Below are 21,057 nucleotides of genomic sequence, written 5' to 3'. Positions count from 1 at the left end.
TGCCAGCTACACTAAATTAAATTTAATGCAATGGTATGCTGGGCACACACATTCTATTTGTACATTTGCATTTTAATAGTTTGTATTTGCGCTTTGCTCGTTTTATTGGAATTTCAATACAGCATTTTATTAACTACAAACGACGATAGAAATGCCTGATCCGGCGACTAGCCCTAACATTGAGAACCAAAACATCGGAATTCGGAATGTTGGGGAGAATTTTTGTCTAGCAGACAGCGAGCGCGCGACACGGGTGCTGTTAAGGTGCCCCCAAGTATGCAACATGTGTATGTGTGTACTTGTATATGTATATATATGAATAGATGTATATGGATATAGGCTCCACCCACCACAGTCACGCAATGTGACAAGCGACAGGCTGACTCATAAGCCCGTCCAAACAGACAAAGTCTTTTGCTGCTTTTGCTTGCAGGCTCAATGGCTGGCTGGCTGGCTGACTGACTGAGTGACGGACGAACTGATTGACGTACTGAGGGCCAGGTCTAACCGAAAGACGTGGCTTTTCAGCCTTTGCGTGTAGTTCGTAATTTAAGTAATGTGGGTTGCCTGCTTGTAAGTTGAGCCTCGTGCGCGCGCGCTCCTATACTTGCCACACGCTCTCACACTAGAGATGGCCGCGAGAAGCAAACACTTGTCACGCACATCAAAAACACAGAGTCAAAGTTTCAGCTTCACATCAAATTATTTTCTACGTGCACGATTGTGTCATGGGCCCATCACTAGCTGTTGTTGCAAACACGATTTACTTAAGACTTGCACCGCAACCCGGCCCATATCTAACTTTTCCAAATCCCTAGACCCTCCCTCCCCTCACCGTCGCCGTTATGCCTGTTTAATTGTCATTGAGGCAGCACCAAAGGCATAAATTGAATTTCTTTCCCTCAATGTGACAAGTCTTGGCGCACTTTGCTACTTGGCTATTGTTGCTATTGTTATTCTTGTTGTTATTACATATTTTTGATTGCTACCTTACTAATTTCGTGTCTGCCACCGTCTTGTCTTGTCTTGTCGTGCCTTGTTCTTTGCTGTTGCTTTGAGCACTGCACTGACACAGCACCTTGACACTAATATTGAATAAAAAAAAAGTGCAACTATAAATAGCAGCCAAAAGAAATTGATTATAATGCCACTTGGTGTTTTTATAAGCGTTTGTTTAATTTGTTCGCTGTTTTTTATAATTCATTTCATTTGATAAATGCCCTTTGGCGGCCGGAATGCGCCGTTTACTCATTCTCTAACCCTTATACAGGAGAAGACGTTTCAAGTTATTTGTTGTAATTATTAAAGATTTTTAGTTTTGTGTAAAATTGTTATTTATGTGCCATTATATTTCATTTTCAATTAATAACTTTTCGATTTCTTTTATCAATTGTTATTTATTAATATTTTTAAACTGTACGTTTTATTTTAATAACACGAGAAATTGCTTAAATACTCCAGTTATGTTCAGTTTTTTTTATATTATTTCTCGGCTTAAGTTAATACATTTTTGTTAATCTTTGTTCAAATACGGTTTTATGTCAATATTATTATTATTTTAAGTAAGTCTCTGTTCATCTTCGTTTTTTGTTGTTGCTGTTATTGTTGCCGTTATAACCCTGCAACATCACACGCTTTTATATAACTCACTGCACCAAAAAAATGCAACTGCATGAAGTTCCGAAATTACCGAACAATTTAAATAAAAAAAAAAAGAAGAAAGGAATGGAAAGACGTTAAAAATTCAAAAGCCATTTAATTATTCACGTTTTCAATTTGCTCCTCGTTTTTCAATCATTGCTCAACACTCAAGCTCAGGCATTTCAGCTTCAGCCGCAGCTCGTTGCGTTTGTAATTTGTATAACCACTTTGTTGTACTCGCATTCATATATTATATTTTTGTTACCATGTTACCAGCAGCGAATCATTCTCGCTGCTTTCTTTCTTTCTTGCGCACTACTCTTGTCTGCCCATACGTTTTATATAGTAGATATTACTCCACTGGCTTATAATTTTGCCTTTGCTTGTTTGAATTTTCGTTGAAATTTCGCTCCGTTTTCGCTGTGCTGTTTAATTGCAAGCCCGACCCGAACTGAACACTGAAATGGCCAAGTTTTCCTTTTCATGCAGTTGGCACGCATTTTCTTTCGGAGAAAAACACAGCAGACCGAAACCGTAAGCATGTGCGCCGCTTGCTTGTTGGCTGGCACTTGCATCGACGGCAGCTTTTTCGGACTAAAGCGTACCGCCAAATGGCGGTGGAGGAGGTCCTCTCGCAAAAGCTCTTCGCAAGCTTAGCCAAAAGCTTCACAGCTGACATGCGGCATAAAAGTGCATGCGGTGTTTTCTACCACCTCTCTTTGTCTCCCACTGTTTCTTAGCCCTTGCGCTCTATGCAGTTGTCAGAAACAGCTGTGCTGCTGTCTCTCTCTCTTTCTAACAATCGAATAGCGGGCAATGACGTAATTTATGTGTCTCGTAATAATTTAATGTGTGCAAAATAAGAGCGACGTTCTGCTACACTTACCCTTATCAAAACGAATCATTTTAAGTATCTTTAAAAGCAAAATGCATATATTAAACAATTTCCTTCATAAATACTTACACTCCTTGCCACTTGAATACTGAATACAGATACCCCTTTAAGGCTGTTATCTATCAGCCACTGCTCCCAAACCACGCATGATAGGGGCATAATTTTTTAAAATTTAAGCTCCTTTAATTGTTGCAATCTAATAAAAAAGAAAATTTAATGCATAAGCTTGAATTTCTGACAGAAAATTATTAATCAAAAACCGGCAAAATTCGGGTTCATAATTAGAATAATATTTGCACAAAGATTACGTGAAAAAAAGTTACTTTAGTTTGAGTTATGAACAATTGCAAACCGATCATAAAGAGTGTCCTATTCAATTGGCAAATGGTTTATATTTTGTGAATTCTTTCGAAGGATTTCTTAATTTGAAAGATGGAAAAAAGGTGCAAGAAGTTATGTGTGTACTTCCTTCTCAATATTTTCGTACAAATTAAATAATCGAATACTAGTAATTGAAAGTACCATAAACATATTTTCTCAAATTTTAAAAAGAAAATTAATATAATAACAATGCAATGTAAAACTTAATTCGAATGAATAACTAATAAGATTCCTTAACCCTTTAGAGCCCAGACTGGTTCCCGTTCTCCTTAAAATCAAATTTATTCACATTTTAACGATAAAAAGAGTAATGTGTAAAATTATATACTTCACTTATTGTGGAATGCAAAGGATACTGCGAATGGCATCTTCTTCATTCCCTCGTTCGAGTCCGACTGAGACTGGGGTGAATCTTACTACAAGTATCTCATCTTTTAATAGAAATAATTTTCTTGCCAATTTGGATTGGTCAGTTGGGTGGGTAGATCCTATTATAATATCTATCACTGGTTTCATATTTTAAGCTTAAAGTCGCTCTTTTAATATAACACCTTTAATATGCAAATGTATTTCAAATGTTATGCTTACCATGTGGCAAAAGGGCAGTAATTTATTTAATTATAAGTACTACTATTTATGTACTTCTGCAATGGATATTCAATTAAAAAGCCTTTTTCCGTTTTATTTGAAATATTTATGATTTTATTTTTAAATTGCAAATACAATTTTTTGTTCGCTTCTGTTTCCACCTTGTTGTGTTTTTATGCTAAATTTCATATTTCTTATTTCAATATATTTATATATATTTCACACATTTTGTTGCAAACAATATCAATAATTCTTTTAACCTAATAACAGATGCAATTTTTTTTTGTTTGTTGCTTTTTTTTGTTTTTGTTGGTTTTGCTTCCACTGCCAGCTTCACTCCAGACACATTTATCCAAGCTTACAATTAAATTACAATACAATTTTTAACTCAATGCTTTCTCAATTACAAATATCAAACAAAGCGTACAATGCGATGAACCCAAGCAAAACAAATGAAGAAATAAATTATTTCCATAAAATAGTACTTATATTTGAAAGAAAACATGTTATAAAGCGTAATTCAAAATACACAACATTACAGTCTAATTGGATGTTCCATAAATTTCAATTTTGTTTTTATTTTTCTTCCTTTTTTTTTAAATATAAATGTAAACTTTTGCATGTGAAGCAAGCGCCTGCTTCTCGTAAGTATATAAGTACATACAGAGCTGTGTATGTATATAGAAATGTGTATATGTTGCATATCAAATTAGGTTAGTTTTTGTTTTGCTTGCTTACTCTTGTTGAATAGTGTTGAACTGAGCGTAGTACAATATTTGAGGGAAAAGCATTTCAAATGAGTTAGATAAGTTGATTATGTTTCGAAGAGTGTTGGTCTAGGCAGATTAGCGCGAATGTTGGTTTAGGCAGGTTTGTGGGCGTGGCGTGTGATGTAAGGTAAAAGGTAGGCGTGGCATTATGCAGCATTTAGAGTTAAAGTGAAGAATGTTACATATAGTATATTGTGTATTATATATAGCATTTATACGATGCTCGCTTGCGATTTTTAGTATGCAGCATGCAGATTTTGGTATTTTATACTAAGCGATAATTTGCTTAAGATTAAGTTATGGCTTTTGTCATGTCAAAAATATGATTTATATGTATAATTTTTGTTTAGTTTACATTTGCATGTACACGCGTTAATAGTTTCTTCCTCTCCTCCCTCTTCTTATCCGTCTTTTGTTTGTTATAATACAAAATTAACAATTTCCGTTTGGTTACGTTTTTGTTTTTGTCTTCATCCGATATAATGTCTAAAAAGCATGTAACATTTCTCAATAGTATTATGTGGTTCTCATTCAAAGGTTTGTAAATATTTGTTTGATTCGTAAATAGATGCATGTATGTATGTATGTATGGAATGTATGTATATAGATATAGATATCTCGGTCGTATGTAGGCATGAATGTATTTATATGTGTGTGGGGCATTTGTATATGAAAGTAAATGCATAATATACAATATATATGTATGTATGTATGTATATAGATTTCATTAGTCAATTTCGCAATGCTCTTGGTATAAAATATGTATGTATGTACTCGTATGTATGTATATGGTATATCAATGTATAATAAATATATGCAATGCCATTTGTTCGATTCGGTGAGCTTAATTTTGAATGTATGTTTGTTCTCGAGCGCATTTAGATGATTTTTATGATTGATAAATAACTAATTATATGTATGTATGTATTTGCAGCTATTCATGTATATATGTATAGTATGTATTTATGTAGGTGAGTATATTTTGTAGAGTATGCCTAAAAAGTAATTCAATTTCGATATTATTGCATGTGGTTTGTTGACTTGACTGAGTATTTTATTCAATTTTTGCCTGTTACATTCGTTTTTTGTTTTTGTTACTTTTTACATTTAATTTGCTCTTGCTTTTAATTTTTTTTCTTCTGTTGTTTACTTTAATGTTTTTTCTACGATTTATGCATTAGTGTGGCTAATAATTGTTGTTTTTAATTTGTTAGTAACGTGCTAGTTTGTGGCTATTTAGCTATATTTTTGATATTGCTGTCATACACGGTATTTTAGAATATTTCATTGCTATATTATATTAAGTAAGCACTCTCTATACACACCCCGATATGCCACAAATTGCTGAGTTGCCTGCGTTTTAGTTTAAGTGGAAAAATGGACGGTTCGTTTGGATTTTCTTTGCTTTATGTCAATTGTTTTTTGTTTTTATTAGTCTTTTAGTTACTAAATATCGTATAAAAATGTCGTTCAATTAAATTAAATTTTAAAAAGAAATTGCAAACCTTTTTGGGCACGCATTGAGGGTGATTCGGTCACTGATTATAAGAAAGCTTTGCCTTGGGCATATTATTTGTGCATTTTTGGACAACTTACTCTCTACAAGTCCCCACGGCTATAAGGTATGGTAACTGTGTCTATGTGTGTGTGTGTGTGTGTGCGTGTGTATCTGTGTGTGTGTCTGTGGGTTTGTGAGCTCTACTCTAAACAAAATACGAGTTAGTGAATACAATTTGTCAAGTGCTTTTTTGAGGCTCGTGCCTGCAACTCAGCAATTTGTACAATTTATGGCCCATAATACGCTAGCATATACATAGTTATCCATATCGTACAGATTTGTTTAAAATAAAGCCTTTTGCTCAATTCTATGTATGTATGTATGTATAACATGACAAAGTTCGTTTCATGCAAAATATAGAGCTTTTGCGTTTTACTATATTTTCTCCCAAAATGTATTCTTCACCTGCATTCGCATTTTAGTTAAGTGCCTTCCTCTATGTACATACATTTTACAATTGCATTTGTTTAATCAATCGTTGAATTAAACCAAGTCATGTGCCACACAACAGTTTTTGATCGTCAAGCATGCATATCTGAAGTTTATTAGTTGTCGTCATACATTTCTTTTTTGTTTAAATAGGAAAAATACATAGTTTTTTTTTTTTCAATATTACAAAATTAGCAAGTAGCAAAATATTTGCATCAATTTTTAGAAAACCAGCAACGTTAAGTTGTTTGTATATATACTCGTATTTTATAATTTTTGCACATTTTATGTATTGCATAGCTAATGCAAGATCTAGATAAAGAAAATTCCTAACTTTTCGACTTAAACTAGAGCGTATGCAAAAAACATTTTGTAACATTTTCTCCCTTAAAGGAGTATTTGTATTTTCTTTTCACGGTGTTCGTATTGCAAGCTTTTCAGGCGCGGCGGCAACAATGTCCATTTAAAAATAAAAAGCATACATCAAAATTATTGTATTTAATTTAGTTAGAAAACAATTATGCAGCCTAAAAAAAATTTGTAGTATAAAAGCTGCACATCGATCTTTTCAAGCCTCCTCAAGCAGCTGACAGGCCATAGTTTTGTTCAATACTTATGAAGCGAGTGATTTCCCTTTAGTTGGTGTACAGTTTGAAAAGTTCCTTTGAGTATTTTGAGTAAATTCCGCTATTATTGCTTTTTATGCATATGTACTTCGTATTTTTTTTCTCTCTGGAGTTTAGTTTTTAATGTTGAATTGGAAAAAATGCATACTGTTGAGAGTTGTTGGCTGCTCAATGCATTATTTAGTTGAAATAGAAATATGTCGTTAGCTTTTGTTGTTTAATATCAAAACAAATATCCTTTAGAAAAATGTAACTAAATCAGAGAAATAATTCTCATGCGATTGCACTACCGGACATCGTTGTCGCCTGGCGCTCACTCTGCAGTTCGCGATTGCGTTCATGCTCAGCAGTCTCGGAACTGGGTTGGGGGCGGAGAGTGGGGAAAAGGTTAATTGCCAAGCTATTCACTATTCACTCTTCACTAAGGACTTACTTTGAACGGACTGCTATGGGACTGCCTGGTATGTCCACCGGATTGGCGTTGTTGTTATTGGTCGTTGAGGCACGACGTCCATTGCCCGATTTATAGGAAAATATGGAATCGTTTTCCATATCATTTTCAATCTACAAGCACATTCATTAATATTGCCAACCGATTTATCCTGCCCTTCCAAATACTCACCACCTGTCGCTTATAGGACAATCGTTCGCTGGAAACCGAGCCACACGAAGAGCTCTCCGACACTGCCTGAGTTACGGTCGTCACTGTGGGCGGGCTACTGGGTCCGGGGAATCGCTTCGAACAGACCTGCGATTGTATGTGCTCACAAATGCGACGAAAACGGCGGATGTTGCCTGAAACGTACGATTCTGTGAGATACACTAGTCTGCAAAACTTAGTGTCGAGACTAACCTGATAGCAGTGTAAACGTTAAAGCGAATAGCATATCCGCAATATCACCTTGTTTGCATATAGCACTGATATCGACCTATAAAAACATTTAGAATTCATCTAAATTCATTCGAATTCCACAGCAGAAGGTGGGGCATTACCTGAAATTTGACATGTCGCTGGAACATAACCGGTCCATTGCCATTACGTTTGTACTCCACGCGAAACGAGGTGGGCGACACAACGCTGTGCGATAGTTCCGCCATCTGGAAAATATGCGCATTAGACAGACGTGTCTCGGAGGGTTTTGGGTCGAACGAGACTTACAGATAGAAATGCATGGATTAAATGCGCCTTCACTGTGGCTATGGGCTTGCCCTTCACCAATATTGTAAAGGTTTCATCCTTCTCCGTGGTTATCAAATTGCCAAACCACGAACGCTTTGTCAGCTCCGGCGACGACTCCGGTGTAAGGTGAACCTCATCGGCGGAGACTGCAAGTAATTAGTGATATTAATTAGTATTATTTAATTTTAATTTATTTTACATAAGTGTAGTTATTATTTAAATACGTGCTCTCAATCGAAACTGACTCGAGCATCATTTTATTCGTTCTTATTCTCTAATTCTATGCTCTCTCGCAAACATATCGAGAGCGTGTTTACAGTTAATCTTAAATGTATGTATGTACACCCCCCGCCACTTGAATAGGATACCCCTTATGTCACATTTCGATTTTCTTACGCTGCTTATAAGCTTTGATTTGTCCTTTTCAACCTCGGTTAATGCTTTTCCTCGACCCATTTTACGTTTTTTTGAAATTAAATCGTCGAAATTAAAATAGAAGTGCGATGAACGAAAAATATGAGCCCACGTGCCAAAGATTACGATCAAACTAAATGCATGTCCTATTCAAGTGGCGCAAAAATGCAGTGTAAATTCCAGTAAGTGGAAAACCCAAATAACGGCTCTTTTCCAGAACTTGCAATTTGTGTCAGAGAGAGAGAAGAATAGTTGCAAAAATATACCGTACAAAAAAACCGTTATTTTATCAGTCTGCTTTCGAGTTATGAGCAATTGCAAAGCGAGCATACAGGGTGTCCTTTGTACAGTGATCTTACGTGCTAACTATAAGTATTGCTACATAAGCAACTAAAAAATGAATAGCCAGAGAAATCTAAAATAGGCCTCTCGTTTTAAAGCGTAAAGATCTTTGCTGTTTATTTATTTATTTATTTAATATATATCAACCAAATAATGCTGTCAATACAGCTTACTAATATTAAGTTATAATTTAAACTTAAGTAAATAAGAAAGCCTCAAAAATAACTATACAATAATGTCTATTAATGCCTCCGATACGTTTGGCCAGCTATGCCCCGATTCATACATTGTCAGAGACATTATAGACCTACACCACTAAAAAAAAAGAAGATAGTAGAGGAGAAAACTTTGTTCTACTTAAGATGAAGTAAGGCAGAAAGAAACAGCAAGAGAAAAAGTAAAATCTTCTACCCGGTGGCGGAAAATTTGATTGCCAGTTCGGCCAGCCAAAGTGTTCGGAGATTCCTCCGGATGTAATTATAGTTTTGATAGAAATCTTTCGGTGTCAGTGGGGTAATATTGTATGTTCTGTTTCTCTACTGAAAACATCGCTAGCACTCTACATAGATATATAGTACGAAAGGGCGTAGGCAGCTTTTACCAAAGGGGGGGGCCAAAAAATTAACATTTTGATTAAATAATGCACGATGCGGCCCCCCCCCCCCTGCTCCCCCTGCCTACGCCCTTGATAGTATGAACAATAGCTCACCCTGTAATTTTCTGCGATGGAAACGTGGACTTCCAAGAAAACTGTTTTTGATATTCGTTAGGCGCGTTTTCCAGAGCTGTCCGCCCGGCGTATTACAAGGCGAGCCAGGCATACCAACATTACTGTTGTTCAGCAGCGGCGAGGCGGTAGGATTCACAACTGCAAGAGGAAAGGAAAATGGGAAGAGTGAGCGATCGTTGACAGCGCTTTGGGACAATCTCAAATGCTACGGGGCATGCACACACCACTATTCGACTCTGGATCGTGGAACATACTAATGGCAATGGTCGGACCTGAGTTGGCACGATGATGCACTGAAGGCGAGGCGGTGGAGTTGCCGCCAGGACTGCCCGGTGGCACACAGTTCCCACGTTCACGTTCGCGCTCCCGTTCCCGCTCCCTGGCTGAGCTACGCTCATTGCGCGATGAATCACGGCGCTCCAGACGCGGCTCCCGCACCACCACCACATCGCTGTTGACGCCCTCGATGCTCTTCTGCGAGCTATGCGAAGGCGTGCGACTAACCGACGGATGGTGTATGGAGCCTGAGCGTTCGCGATCCGCCCCACCGTACGTGGAATGCCGTGTGGAGGACGCCGGCGAGCTGGGACGCGATATGGCGTTCGCCTGCTGTTGCGCCGAGCTCATGGGCGAGTTGCAGCGCGTGGGACTGTGATATGATGAGCTGCGCACAGACGAAGAAACCGTTGTGGGCGAGCGTCGTTGGTGATTGCGTGTGCTGCTATAAGAACGGAAGCTGTGGAGAGTCAAGCAGACCATTAATATTCCTCCCTCCTCATGCAAATGATGGAAGCACTCACTTGAAGGCCTGTCGTCGCGGCGTCAGCGGTGATCCTTCCGAAATTTGACCATAGCTGGGCGCATTAGTGCCATTAATACGGCAAGTGTCCAGTCGCTTACGTGGCGGATCCACGGCATCCAACTCACTGCGCGATTTCTGTGCTATCTCCTCATCGTCCTCGAGTGCTGGCCGTCGTCGCTTGCGCTCGAGCAGCAGAAAGTAAATTACTTTTTCGGTATTGTGGCTGTGGGGTGGAAAGAGTAGCCAGCATGTTGAGTAAGCCCAATTGAAATGCGCTCTATGATTTGCATAATTCTGGCTAATTTGCAACACGTCAGTGTCCGCACCGCCCACCACTACTCACTTGGAGCTCAACAGTTCCTGTATGAGCTTATCCTTCTCTTTGAAGCAGCCCAACGAGCAAATCGCATTCAACACATCCGGATCCACCGCCGTCGCTGTGGGTATTACATGTGTCTGCACCACCTCCATCATCGGCAGCTCCAACTCCAGTTCACCTTTGCCGCCGGCGGTTACCCAAGGGTGGCGATTTATTTCGGCCAGCTGCAGAGAGACACAAAACAAAAGGTTAGCATGGACCCGCAAACACACAAGCCCCACACCAAGGACAAACCTCCAACCCACTGGCCGGTTGGGGTCAGCGCGTCACAGGCTGTCACAACAACACAAGTTGACCCAAAAAACGAGAACCGGTCCGACTGTAGGGTTGTTAGATTTTGGTGTGACTCAACCACCCGCATAAGCGCACACCCCCGCACGCACACATACACACATCATTAACGGTACAAACATTCAATTGTTTGTTTGTTCGTTTCTTTGTACACGCTTTTTTCGTGCACTGCTTCCACTATGCACAGTGCCACAAAACTAAACTAATTGCAATCGAAATTTAAATATATTTCTAATTGTAAATGAATTCTTAAAACTACCCTTACGAGAATATTTATTTACGATTTACTTTTCTCTTTGTTGCAAAAAATTGTAGCAGATTACTACACTGATAAAAAAGTTGCATAGTACAGATGAATATTTTCATATTAAATTTAATGTTCTACTATTTCATATTCAAATCAAATATAAACATCGTAAATTTTACTAAAAACATATTTAGTGATTTTAATATGGATAATATTCAAAACAAAGACTAAAACTTCGGTATTAAAGTGTGTCATATTGAATTTAATCTTGAACCATATTAAATATTAATATGCACATATCCGTACTAAAAGGCATAAAGAAACATCAAGGTAATTAATTCATAATAACAAAAGAATTTTGAAATTACTTTCTGCTTTAAAGGGTTCTATAGAAAGAAAAAAAAAATATATATATATATATATATATATATATATATATATAGAAATAAAATATGCATCATGGAAATGTCAATATTGAAAAGAGTTCAAAAAAACCAGTAGAGGAGACCAAAAGTGGAAAAAATATTTTATAATTATAAAAAATAAACCTTTGGCGTGAATCAAGCCCACGCGTCCACATCGTCACTTGGGATTTAATATCGTCAAACTTTAAATTTAATATATTAATATTAAATTTAATATATTATTATTAAATTTCAAATTTAAGTGTACACACTTCATATTTACTAAAACATATAATGGTGCAAAATTGATGGTAAAAATAGTTAAATCTACGTGTAAATATTGAAATTTCCGTGGTTTTTTTTATCAGTGTAGATTAATAAATTGTATAAACTACATTAAAAAAAAAGCAGAATTGTAGCACACATCTCGGCTATTTTTGCTCGATTTTGCAAAAATTCAATTAACTTTTGTTCCCATTAAAAAGCTTCTCCACCTTACACCAGGAAGCGTCCTGATTCTGTACAATATGTGTTTTTTTTATGTGGCCAGGCACGTACTATAAACAATTTACGGACTACACTATTTAATTGTATATGAGAAGTATTTTATTTTATAAAATATAGATCAGTAGAAAACATTGTATTTGTGTTAGCCCTAATACTAATAACATTTTTTTTAATGTACAATATACAATTTATTAAACTACTATTCTGCTACCAATATGGAAATTTAAGCTAGTTAAAAGACTACTAATATTAAATTTGTAATATGGGCATTCGAATCGATTTTATTTTACCCTCACTTTAGAACCCGGACTACGTTGAAAATCAACTTTCCCACTAAAAATAGTGCTACCATAGACCTATATATAAGTTCAACTAAAGCAAAGCAAAAAGAAAATGTGTTTTACACTGACTTTTTTCCGTTTTAAAAGCAACCAGGATACATATTTTTTGATTTAAAAGTTAACTTGTAAGTTTTAAGTAACTTTTTTTTTGTTATGCGAATGATTCTTTCTGTTATGGGTATTTTGATAGAGCAAATTTGAAACCATTTTAAATATTTCAGAGACATTCTGTTTTTTATATACACGATAGTTGACAATACTTATTTGTTTGAATTTGTATATTTTTCGAATATTTCCTTCTATGCGCTACAAGAATATATTTTCTTACTTTCAAGAAATGAAAAGCTAACAGCATTTCTTCATTGAGCTGTAAAACTACCAATCCATAAAGCCAATAAGCCTATTTTACAGTGACTAGCAAAGGATTTAGCGACTGTTGATTGTGCAATTTTTGTAATATTATCGATAATACCGATGGTTCAAATATGATCTATTCATAGTTTTGTAGCTCTAATTCGAAAGAGGTGAGCTTTAGAAACAAACAAAGCAGTTCAACCCAGAGACACAATTGATTAATACTAATATTATAAAGAGCAAGGATTTGATTTGTTCATTTGAATTGAATAGGCTCCGTAACTACTGGACCGATTCAAAGGATTCTTTCACGGTTGGGAAGCTACACTATCCCCAGCTTACATAGGCTATATTATACACCTAATTCTGTTTTTACACGGTAGATTGGTTCCAGAAACAACCGTGTACAAAAAGACGTTCATCATATGCAGAAATAGGTGATTGATTCCTTATCTCTAAAAAAATATATATGAAATTTTGAATTTTCAAACCGTGGCTTATCAAAATCGTGTAAAAAAGACCGTGTAAAAACAGAATTAGCTGTATTTTCTACCTGAAAACTTGTAAATGATTGTATGTTATGTTTGCTTGATTCCGAACCACTGTGCGCTGCATTGATGACTCACCGTCAGACGCCTGTCCGGATTCACTTCAATCATGCCGCGCAGCAAGCTCTGGCAGTCGGGCGGCACAAAGTGCGGAATGTGAAAGACGCCGCGCTTCACTTTCTCCAGCAACTGCCGCAAGTTGTCGTCGTCGAAGGGCAACGCACCCACCAGCAGCGCGTAGAGAATGACACCACATGACCAGACATCCGCCTTACGTCCATCGTACTTCTCACCCTAGGCACGAAAAAGGAGCGAAAGAAGAAAATCAGAAATTGAGACGTTTTCTTTATTGTTGTTTTGCTAGTTGGTTGGTTATTTCCCTTTTTGGTTTACTTTTATGATTGCCATTTGCCTTAGATTCTTTTGCGCGTTGTATTTTTTGCCATTTCTGCTTCTCGAACCCGTTGGGGAATTCGATTAGGATAATTGGCTATACGGGTATTGAAGAAATCGTTTTCAACTCCTTGACAATTACGCCTTGCGCTGCTTTCTCCTCCAATCGTTCATAATTTATATACTTTTTACTTAAGTCAGCCTGCCAGTCATTCAACCCATTCAGCCGACAACTGACCGGCTCGACTTCGAATGTCAAATGGCGGCTTCGACGACTGAAAACCACACACTCTGACGCACTTGCCTGTCCATTGACGTGTCTGTCTGATGCCGTCAACGATGGCGGTTATTGACTTGGGCACGTAAATGGCACAATGACTGCAAGTACAGCCAGGCCATTAAAGCGAACAATTGATATGTTATTCTGAATGAGTTGCTAGACCAAACAAACTATATATTTAACTGCTAAGGGCAATTATATTTAGACCACTCTGAATACAAAATAATTGTTATCTATTTTATTGTTTCACCACAAGGTATTATTTATTTATCTGACATTAAAACGATTCTGTTTAATGTCTGGTATTGTATTGAAATTATGGATAATAGTTGCTTGTATTTGGAATCCTTTCTTTTTGAATAATGGAATATCAGTATAAAGCAAAGAATTGCTGAAGAATCGTTTCACCAAAAGGTACTTAATTTGTATTTATCTGACATTAAAATGATTATGTTACATGTCTGGTCTTGTATGAAAATTATGGATAATAATTGCTTGTATTTGCCATCCTTTCTCAGATAATAATGGAATATCAATAGTTGCACTCTATTAATATAAAGCAAAGAATTGCTGAAGAATTGTTTCACCAAAAGGTACTATTTTATTATGTTTAATGCCTGGTCTTGTATGAAAATTATGGACAATAATTTCTTGTATTTGGCATCCTTTCTCTGATAATAATGGAATATCAATAGTTGCACTCTATTAATATAAAGCAAAGCATTGCTGAATTGTTATTTATCTGACATTAAAACGATTATGTTTAATGCCTGGTCTTGTATGAAAATTATGGACAATAATTTCTTGTATTTGCCATCCTTTCTCTGATAATAATGGAAATGTCAATAGTTGCACTCTATTAATATAAATCAATCGGAACTATAAAGAATTGCTGACAGGACAAAGTTTCGTTATTTACATGAGAATCAAAGTACTCTAACTTTAAGTTAAAGTTAACTTTTTGTCCTAGCTCAGGTGGAAATAAAACTTTCTATGCGTAACTCACACACAGAGAACAGGCCAACCAACCACATCAATTAAGGGACATGGCAGAGAGATAAATCCAAGCAAAATTTCCTCTGTTGAATATTTATAAATGTATCTATGGTAGCAAATATCACGTCGCTGTATGGCACGTCCTGGCATCGCATGGATTTATAACTAAAGGAAGATACGAGTATGTATTTTAAAATTCCGCTTATGAATTTATTACACGCAGCTCAGTGCAGCTCAGCTCGGCTCAACTTTGCGTGCTACTGCGGGCTACTGCGTGGGTGCAATGAGGCATGCAACATGCTGCATGTTGCTATTGTTGTTGTTGTTGTTGTTGCTGCTATTCCTGTGGCTGGCAAGCATTGCCAAATAACCAGCTATGTCAGCCAGCAGGGGGTCTTCACATGCATAGAAATGTAGGTATATCTGCCTCAGTTGGCAAATCATATGCGCACATGACAACGATGCTGACGTTCCCTGTAAGGCATTACGCATTTGCATACGTACTATAACCAACAACAAAAACAACGGAAGTGGCAGTAACTTTTCCACATTAGCATAGGAACTGTAGGTGGCGAGGTAGGGAGGTGGACAGGACAGGCCACAGCAGCCGCAGACCACACCACAGACACTGCATGGAGCATCCGCCTTCCCGTTCATATCAGCAACCAGCATGCGAAAATGTGCAAAAAGTTTGTCTTGATTGACATTTATGCGTAAAAGTATTCAAGTAAAAAAAAAATGTCGATAACATATCTCCATTTACCGGCAGGCAGTATCACTACACTCCCAGAAAAGTTGAATTAAGCTACAGAGTCAATAAAGTTCCATTTCACAGATTTTCTAGCATTCATTCTATGTATTTTAAAAGTATACATTGTACGAGTATGTGTCGCCCTTTCACTACTTGTGTTAAATAAATTTTTGTTATTCTTTATCAAATGTCGAAATAAAATTACATTCTTGGCTACCATCTAGAGAAACGATGTATACAAAAGAACCCAATATAATGAAACAAACTTTTAATATTTACAACATGTTGAATATTATGAACTGCCTTACCCTATTACCTTCATCCCATAGCCCTATCTTAAAGGCCAGGAAGAATACTCTTAATTTTCCAAAAATTTGAAGAATTGTTTGTGGACTACTATTGAACTGCCTTATCTATGATGTTAACCCTATCTTAAAAGCGAGGAAGAATACTCTTAATTTTCCAAAAATTTGAAGAATTGTTTGTGGACTACTATTGAACTGCCTTATCTATGATGTTAACCCTATCTTAAAAGCGAGGAAGAATACTGTTAATTTTCTAAGAATGTGAAGAATTATTTGTGGACTACTATTGAACTGCCTTATCTATGATCTTAACCCTATAGCCCTATCTTAAAAACCGCATTCATTATAAATGTAGAAAGAACACTTTAAATTTTTTAAAAATGTGAAGAATTAGTCGTGGCGTACTCGACATCCCTCAAACCGTTCTTTCACGGTTTGTGCCCCAATAATTCAGTAGTACATACTATATATAAGTAGTATATTGAAAAAGCAACTTGATAAGGATTAAATGGAAATGAAAACGATTCGTTCCCATCAATCAAATCGTACGCAGGCGGAAATTTTGCGTATTTACAAGTAGTAAAGAAGTTTAACACCAAATATACCAAATTATTTATTAAATGATTTGTTAGGTACCTCTATTGATTTCTAAATTTCTATAACAATAGAAGGAGTGAAGAATTTCGTTTGCTTAGTCTGTGCCAGTGAAGCTTTAGTTGCCCATAAATATCACTCATACGACCCATATACTAATATTATATTTAGTTCTTTTTAAATAACTTTCTATGTATTTTCAAATTTCATGTATAACACATCTTATGTCACCATTTCTAGAGATATCCAAGTAGGAAAACGTATTATACTGCAATATAAACATCTTGTAAAGTGACTTAAATATTTTGCCTTAGTACGATTTTATTTATTCGCCTAGTGTATGAGCCAATTGGAAAAGCATTTTTCACGCCGTCATCCGCATCAGTTAGTACCTCCCGCCTAGAGATTTAACTTACCCTTATGACCTCTGGACAGGCATAGTGCGGCGAACCGCATGAGGTTTCCAGCATGCTCCCAGCGGGCTGCAGCGAGGCCATGCCAAAGTCCGCTATCTTAATGTTATTCTTTTCATCCAGCAGCAGATTTTCCGGCTTCAAGTCACGATGACTGCAAGATAAGGATTTAGATTTATTGCAATTCAATATTTAAACGAGAACCATAGCCTACCATATGGAGTGAGAATGGCAAAAATCGAGCGCAGATATTATTTGCCTGAAGAATTTGCGCGCCTCCTTCGGCGTCAGCCGCCCCTTCTTCACCAGGTAGTCGAAGAGTTCGCCACCAGAGACGTGTTCCAGAATTAAATACAAATATTTCTTATTCTCGTACACATCGCTGAGGCCGAGCACGTGCGGATGATCGATTAGTTTCATTATAGCAATTTCACGTTCAACCTTGAAATGACAAAGCAGAGCAGAAACGGCAACAGACACTTGTAGTTTAACTTCAAACCAATAAATGCATAACTAGATGGGTTTACGCACAGCTGCAAACAGGAGACAATTTTCACATATTGCAGATGGCATCAGCAGACAACCACGATAATGACAATTGCGGCACGGCCAGGACACAAAGGCTGCGCCGTAATTGTCATTAACACTATTTGCTAGCAATTATTGACAATGTTGCCGTGGACGCTGCTCCTGGCACATGCCTTTGACGACTTGCCGTTGTTGTTGTTGTTGTTGTTATTGCTTGGGCACAGGCTCGCCACGGCCAAAGGAGCCACAGCTCGATAACATCACGTCATATATTTGCCGGACACAATGCATGTGTAGAGAGCATTCAGCGCCAAGCTGCCTTTATGTTTGGAAAATGTAAATGGCCCATTGTCCTGCGGCGAGCTCCATTGACACTCAACGGCGCCGCCAATGTCTTTGCGTGTTCATGCTCGGCTATTTGGACACGCAATCGCTGCCAGCTATTTATAGACTCTTTCACCTTGCACTCGTTTTGGCCTAAATACGACTATGTCGGCGCCAGCCTGCTCTACTCGCTCATTGTCAGTGGATACTACATTTTCATTTATTTTCCCCCTTAAACTGCTTTCATGTGCTACAAAGCGCTGAAACAATTAAAAAATGCTACAATATCGTTACAACTCAAAAGCTTAATTACTTGTAGGAAACAGATCCGCCAGATTCTTCGAGAGATTTATCGGTCAATGGCCCTCCATAACATGTCTGGCATTAGTAAAATTGATTTTCAGCCATAATGCGCACGAAACATTTGCATTTTCTATAATCTGATAATCCCATAACTAAATTGGCATTTTGCCTTTTATATTAATGATAAAATAATAATGATTTGTATCAATAATATTTATATTAATATAATATTATTATATATCTGTTATTATAATTATATATATATAATTATTAAATATCTATGCTCACTTACATTCAGGAAAAAGTTAGTTGTGTATCTTGTTACTGCCAAGAAAAACGTTAAGGTAGAAATTATAAATTATAAGGACTTAATTAATAATATAATTTAGATAACACTTTTTTGTTTAATTTTGGAAGATCTTTAAATTATAATTTATTTTTTCCACTAGCTGTTTTTAACATAAAACACAAACACTGCTTTTTGTATTGGTAATTAATGAAAAGTAAAAATTGTTTTGGCAAATAACCACTTAGGCATGATTTACATACAAACTAAACGAAAAATTAATTGTTATACTATTTTTCTGAGTTTTAAAACCTTATAAATGAAGCTTTAAAAGATTAAACTAAGTATTTTTCGTTATTTTCTGTAGAATTCCAAAATTCCTTATCAAGCCTTATAGCAACAATCCTCCCCGTGATTTCAAAATTCGCATTCCCTTATATATCAGTTTTCAGAATATTTTGTGGAATATCGTCGACATACTTGTACTTGTATATCTATAATAATAATTACTCTTTATCTGTTATCAGTTACGTGATACAAAATTATCATACTTTCAGAAACTTTTTTGGTGCTAAGATCTGATCCTATTTGATCTGATCCTAATCAATTTTTCAAAAATCATTTTATATTTTTTGTAGAGTTCTAAAGTCAGATTATTTTGTGGAATCTCCTCACTATATATCTGCCGTATTACTTCTATTCACAATTTTGAACATTGTGCAGATAATTTCGTGTCCTAACTTATCAATCCTTGCTATCTTACTTTCAGAGGCTCTTAAGGTATTATGATGCCTTAGTGAGGTGTGGAGAAGAACTAAACTTGTTTCTAAACTTGTTTAATCTTAAATCAAAGAATTTTAAATTAAGATTCTTTCTCTCGCTTTATGGCAGCATGTCTCTAGATACTTATATCCTCAATTTCTCTTTTCGTTTATCACAAGGTGTCCTTTAATCCAGTTAAATTAAATCTTTTTATTTACCCTAGTCCTTCGAATATTTAGCTTTTCTACTCTTAATGCTTGGAGTGACTTAAATGCCAAAAAGGGTAGCCATCATTTTGATTCTCAACAGACTTATCACTGCACATCATTGTGGAAGTTTTTGGTGTTTCGATGCTTCTTCTACTCATCCTTTAGTGCATGTCAATTTTCAATCACAAGGAGCAAATTGTTGTTTGCTAGAGAAAAACATATTCAAAACTTTAGCTGCGACGAAAAATTCAACGTTTTGTCTTTCATCGTCAACACTCAACTGTCGTCTACTATGTAGTTTGTTTCCATACACCTACACCCACGTACACTCATACAAATACAAATTTTATTGTCACAATTTGCACCATCCGACCCAAAAACAATTTGCGAACGAAAACAACAACGACAACATCAAGACAATAAAGGGCAAAACTTTTGCCAAGTCATAAGCCAAGACGACAAAAGAACAACAAAGTACTTGTAGGAGCAAAACAATCTTGAACACAATTGCTGGCTGGATGGCTGGATGGATGGATGGCTGAATGGATGGATGGGTGGCACCCACAAGACTACTCACCTTCATTAGCACCGATTCGCTGAGTTTCTCACGATTGATTATTTTAATGGCCACCTTCTTGCCAATCACACAATGCACGCCAAGCTTCACAAGACCTGCGAGTATGGGAGGACGCAGGACGCAGGACGAAGGAGGAATGAGCTTACATGATTTGCAATTGCTATTGAATGAATGATTCAACTTACCCGTTTGACCCTTGCCCAGGGTTTTCTCCAGGCGATAGGGACCCACAAATTGGCAATTCTCTGCCGTCACATTGTTTTCCTTCTGCATTTTGTGGCCGTTGTCGTCGTCGTCGTCGTTGTCGTCGTTGTCGTTTTCGTCACCACCCTCGCCCTCGTCCTCCTCCCAGTCCCAGACCCAGTCCCAGTCCGATTAGACCCCGTTGGTTAGCTGTTTGTGGCAGGCAGCAGCAGCTGCTGACGACTGGCCATGCACAAACTTGGTGGGTGGTTGGGCACGAGCTTCGACACTCCTTAACAGCTCCAGCTCCAGTTCCAGTTCCAGCTCCAGCTCTCTAGCCCTCCAGTTCCCAATCCCTGTCGCTCTCAGCAACGTTGTCGCATAGCGGCAAATGAAGTTGTGTGTTACGGTCGCTGTAAATTTTATTTGGCCCACAATGGCAACTGCAACTGCGTCTCCAGCTCGGGCTGCCTTTTTGGCTTTTAATTACTTTTGTTTAAACTTTTATTGCAATTTTTGTTTTGTTTGAATGTCGTTGTCGTGTTTCTTGTTCCTGTGGATGCTGCTGCTGTTTCGTAAATGGCGCAACAACATTAATTAACTTTTGCCTATAAGCGTGTTAACTTGGCCAGTGCTGTTGTCGTTGTCCCTGTTGTAGTTGTTGTTGCTGTTGTTGTTGTTGTTGTACCTGTTATTATTTTCACATGACTTCATCACAACTACGCG

The 21,057-nt window shown here is 37.0% G+C and overlaps 2 protein-coding genes across 3 annotated transcripts in view; both read right to left on the bottom strand.

Annotated features, from left to right (window-relative positions):
- The window catches only part of LOC115627836 (ataxin-2 homolog), a 54,680-nt gene extending 52,599 nt beyond the window's left edge, over positions 1 to 2,081 (bottom strand). The window contains exon 1 of the mRNA XM_030523723.1: positions 1,977 to 2,081. The gene's annotated coding sequence lies outside the window, so the exon portion shown is untranslated. The remainder of the gene's footprint in view (positions 1 to 1,976) is intronic.
- Positions 2,082 to 6,546: 4,465 nt separating this feature from the next.
- LOC115630373 (serine/threonine-protein kinase BRSK2) lies at positions 6,547 to 20,679 on the bottom strand. Of its 2 annotated transcripts, none has more exons than XM_030526908.1 (15): positions 20,334 to 20,679; positions 20,149 to 20,243; positions 17,374 to 17,600; positions 17,163 to 17,313; positions 13,506 to 13,721; positions 10,700 to 10,899; positions 10,355 to 10,579; positions 9,779 to 10,290; positions 9,534 to 9,692; positions 8,048 to 8,214; positions 7,882 to 7,986; positions 7,742 to 7,817; positions 7,511 to 7,683; positions 7,322 to 7,452; positions 6,547 to 7,246 (listed from the first exon to the last, which is right to left on the bottom strand). In XM_030526908.1, the coding sequence occupies exons 1-15, from the start codon at positions 20,419 to 20,421 to the stop codon at positions 7,162 to 7,164; spliced, it is 2,610 nt and encodes an 869-aa protein (XP_030382768.1). In that variant the 5' UTR covers positions 20,422 to 20,679; the 3' UTR covers positions 6,547 to 7,161. The 2 variants fall into 2 exon arrangements, with proteins under 2 accessions (XP_030382768.1, XP_030382773.1); XM_030526913.1 differs by having other exon boundaries at positions 9,827 to 10,290; positions 20,334 to 20,421.
- Positions 20,680 to 21,057: the final 378 nt, after the last annotated feature.

The sequence above is a fragment of the Scaptodrosophila lebanonensis genome, unplaced genomic scaffold, assembly GCF_003285725.1.
Source record: "Scaptodrosophila lebanonensis strain 11010-0011.00,11010-0021.00 unplaced genomic scaffold, SlebRS2 tig00000001-arrow-pilon, whole genome shotgun sequence".
NCBI classification, from domain to species: Eukaryota; Metazoa; Arthropoda; class Insecta; order Diptera; family Drosophilidae; genus Scaptodrosophila; species Scaptodrosophila lebanonensis.
Note: the sequence above shows the minus strand (reverse complement) of the source record. Positions and strands in the feature narration are given on the sequence as shown.

What these genes read in the sequence shown, in the direction of transcription:
- LOC115630373 (XM_030526908.1), bottom strand. Translation starts at nt 20,421, where the DNA reads ATGCAGAAGGAAAACAATGTGACGGCAGAGAATTGCCAATTTGTGGGT. An exon ending in ATCCGGACAGGCGTCTGACG is followed by an intron (nt 10,900 to 13,505) that starts GTGAGTCATCAA and finishes GTCTCTCTGCAG; the next exon opens with CTGGCCGAAATAAATCGCCA. An exon ending in CAGGAACTGTTGAGCTCCAA is followed by an intron (nt 10,580 to 10,699) that starts GTGAGTAGTGGT and finishes TCCACCCCACAG; the next exon opens with CCACAATACCGAAAAAGTAA.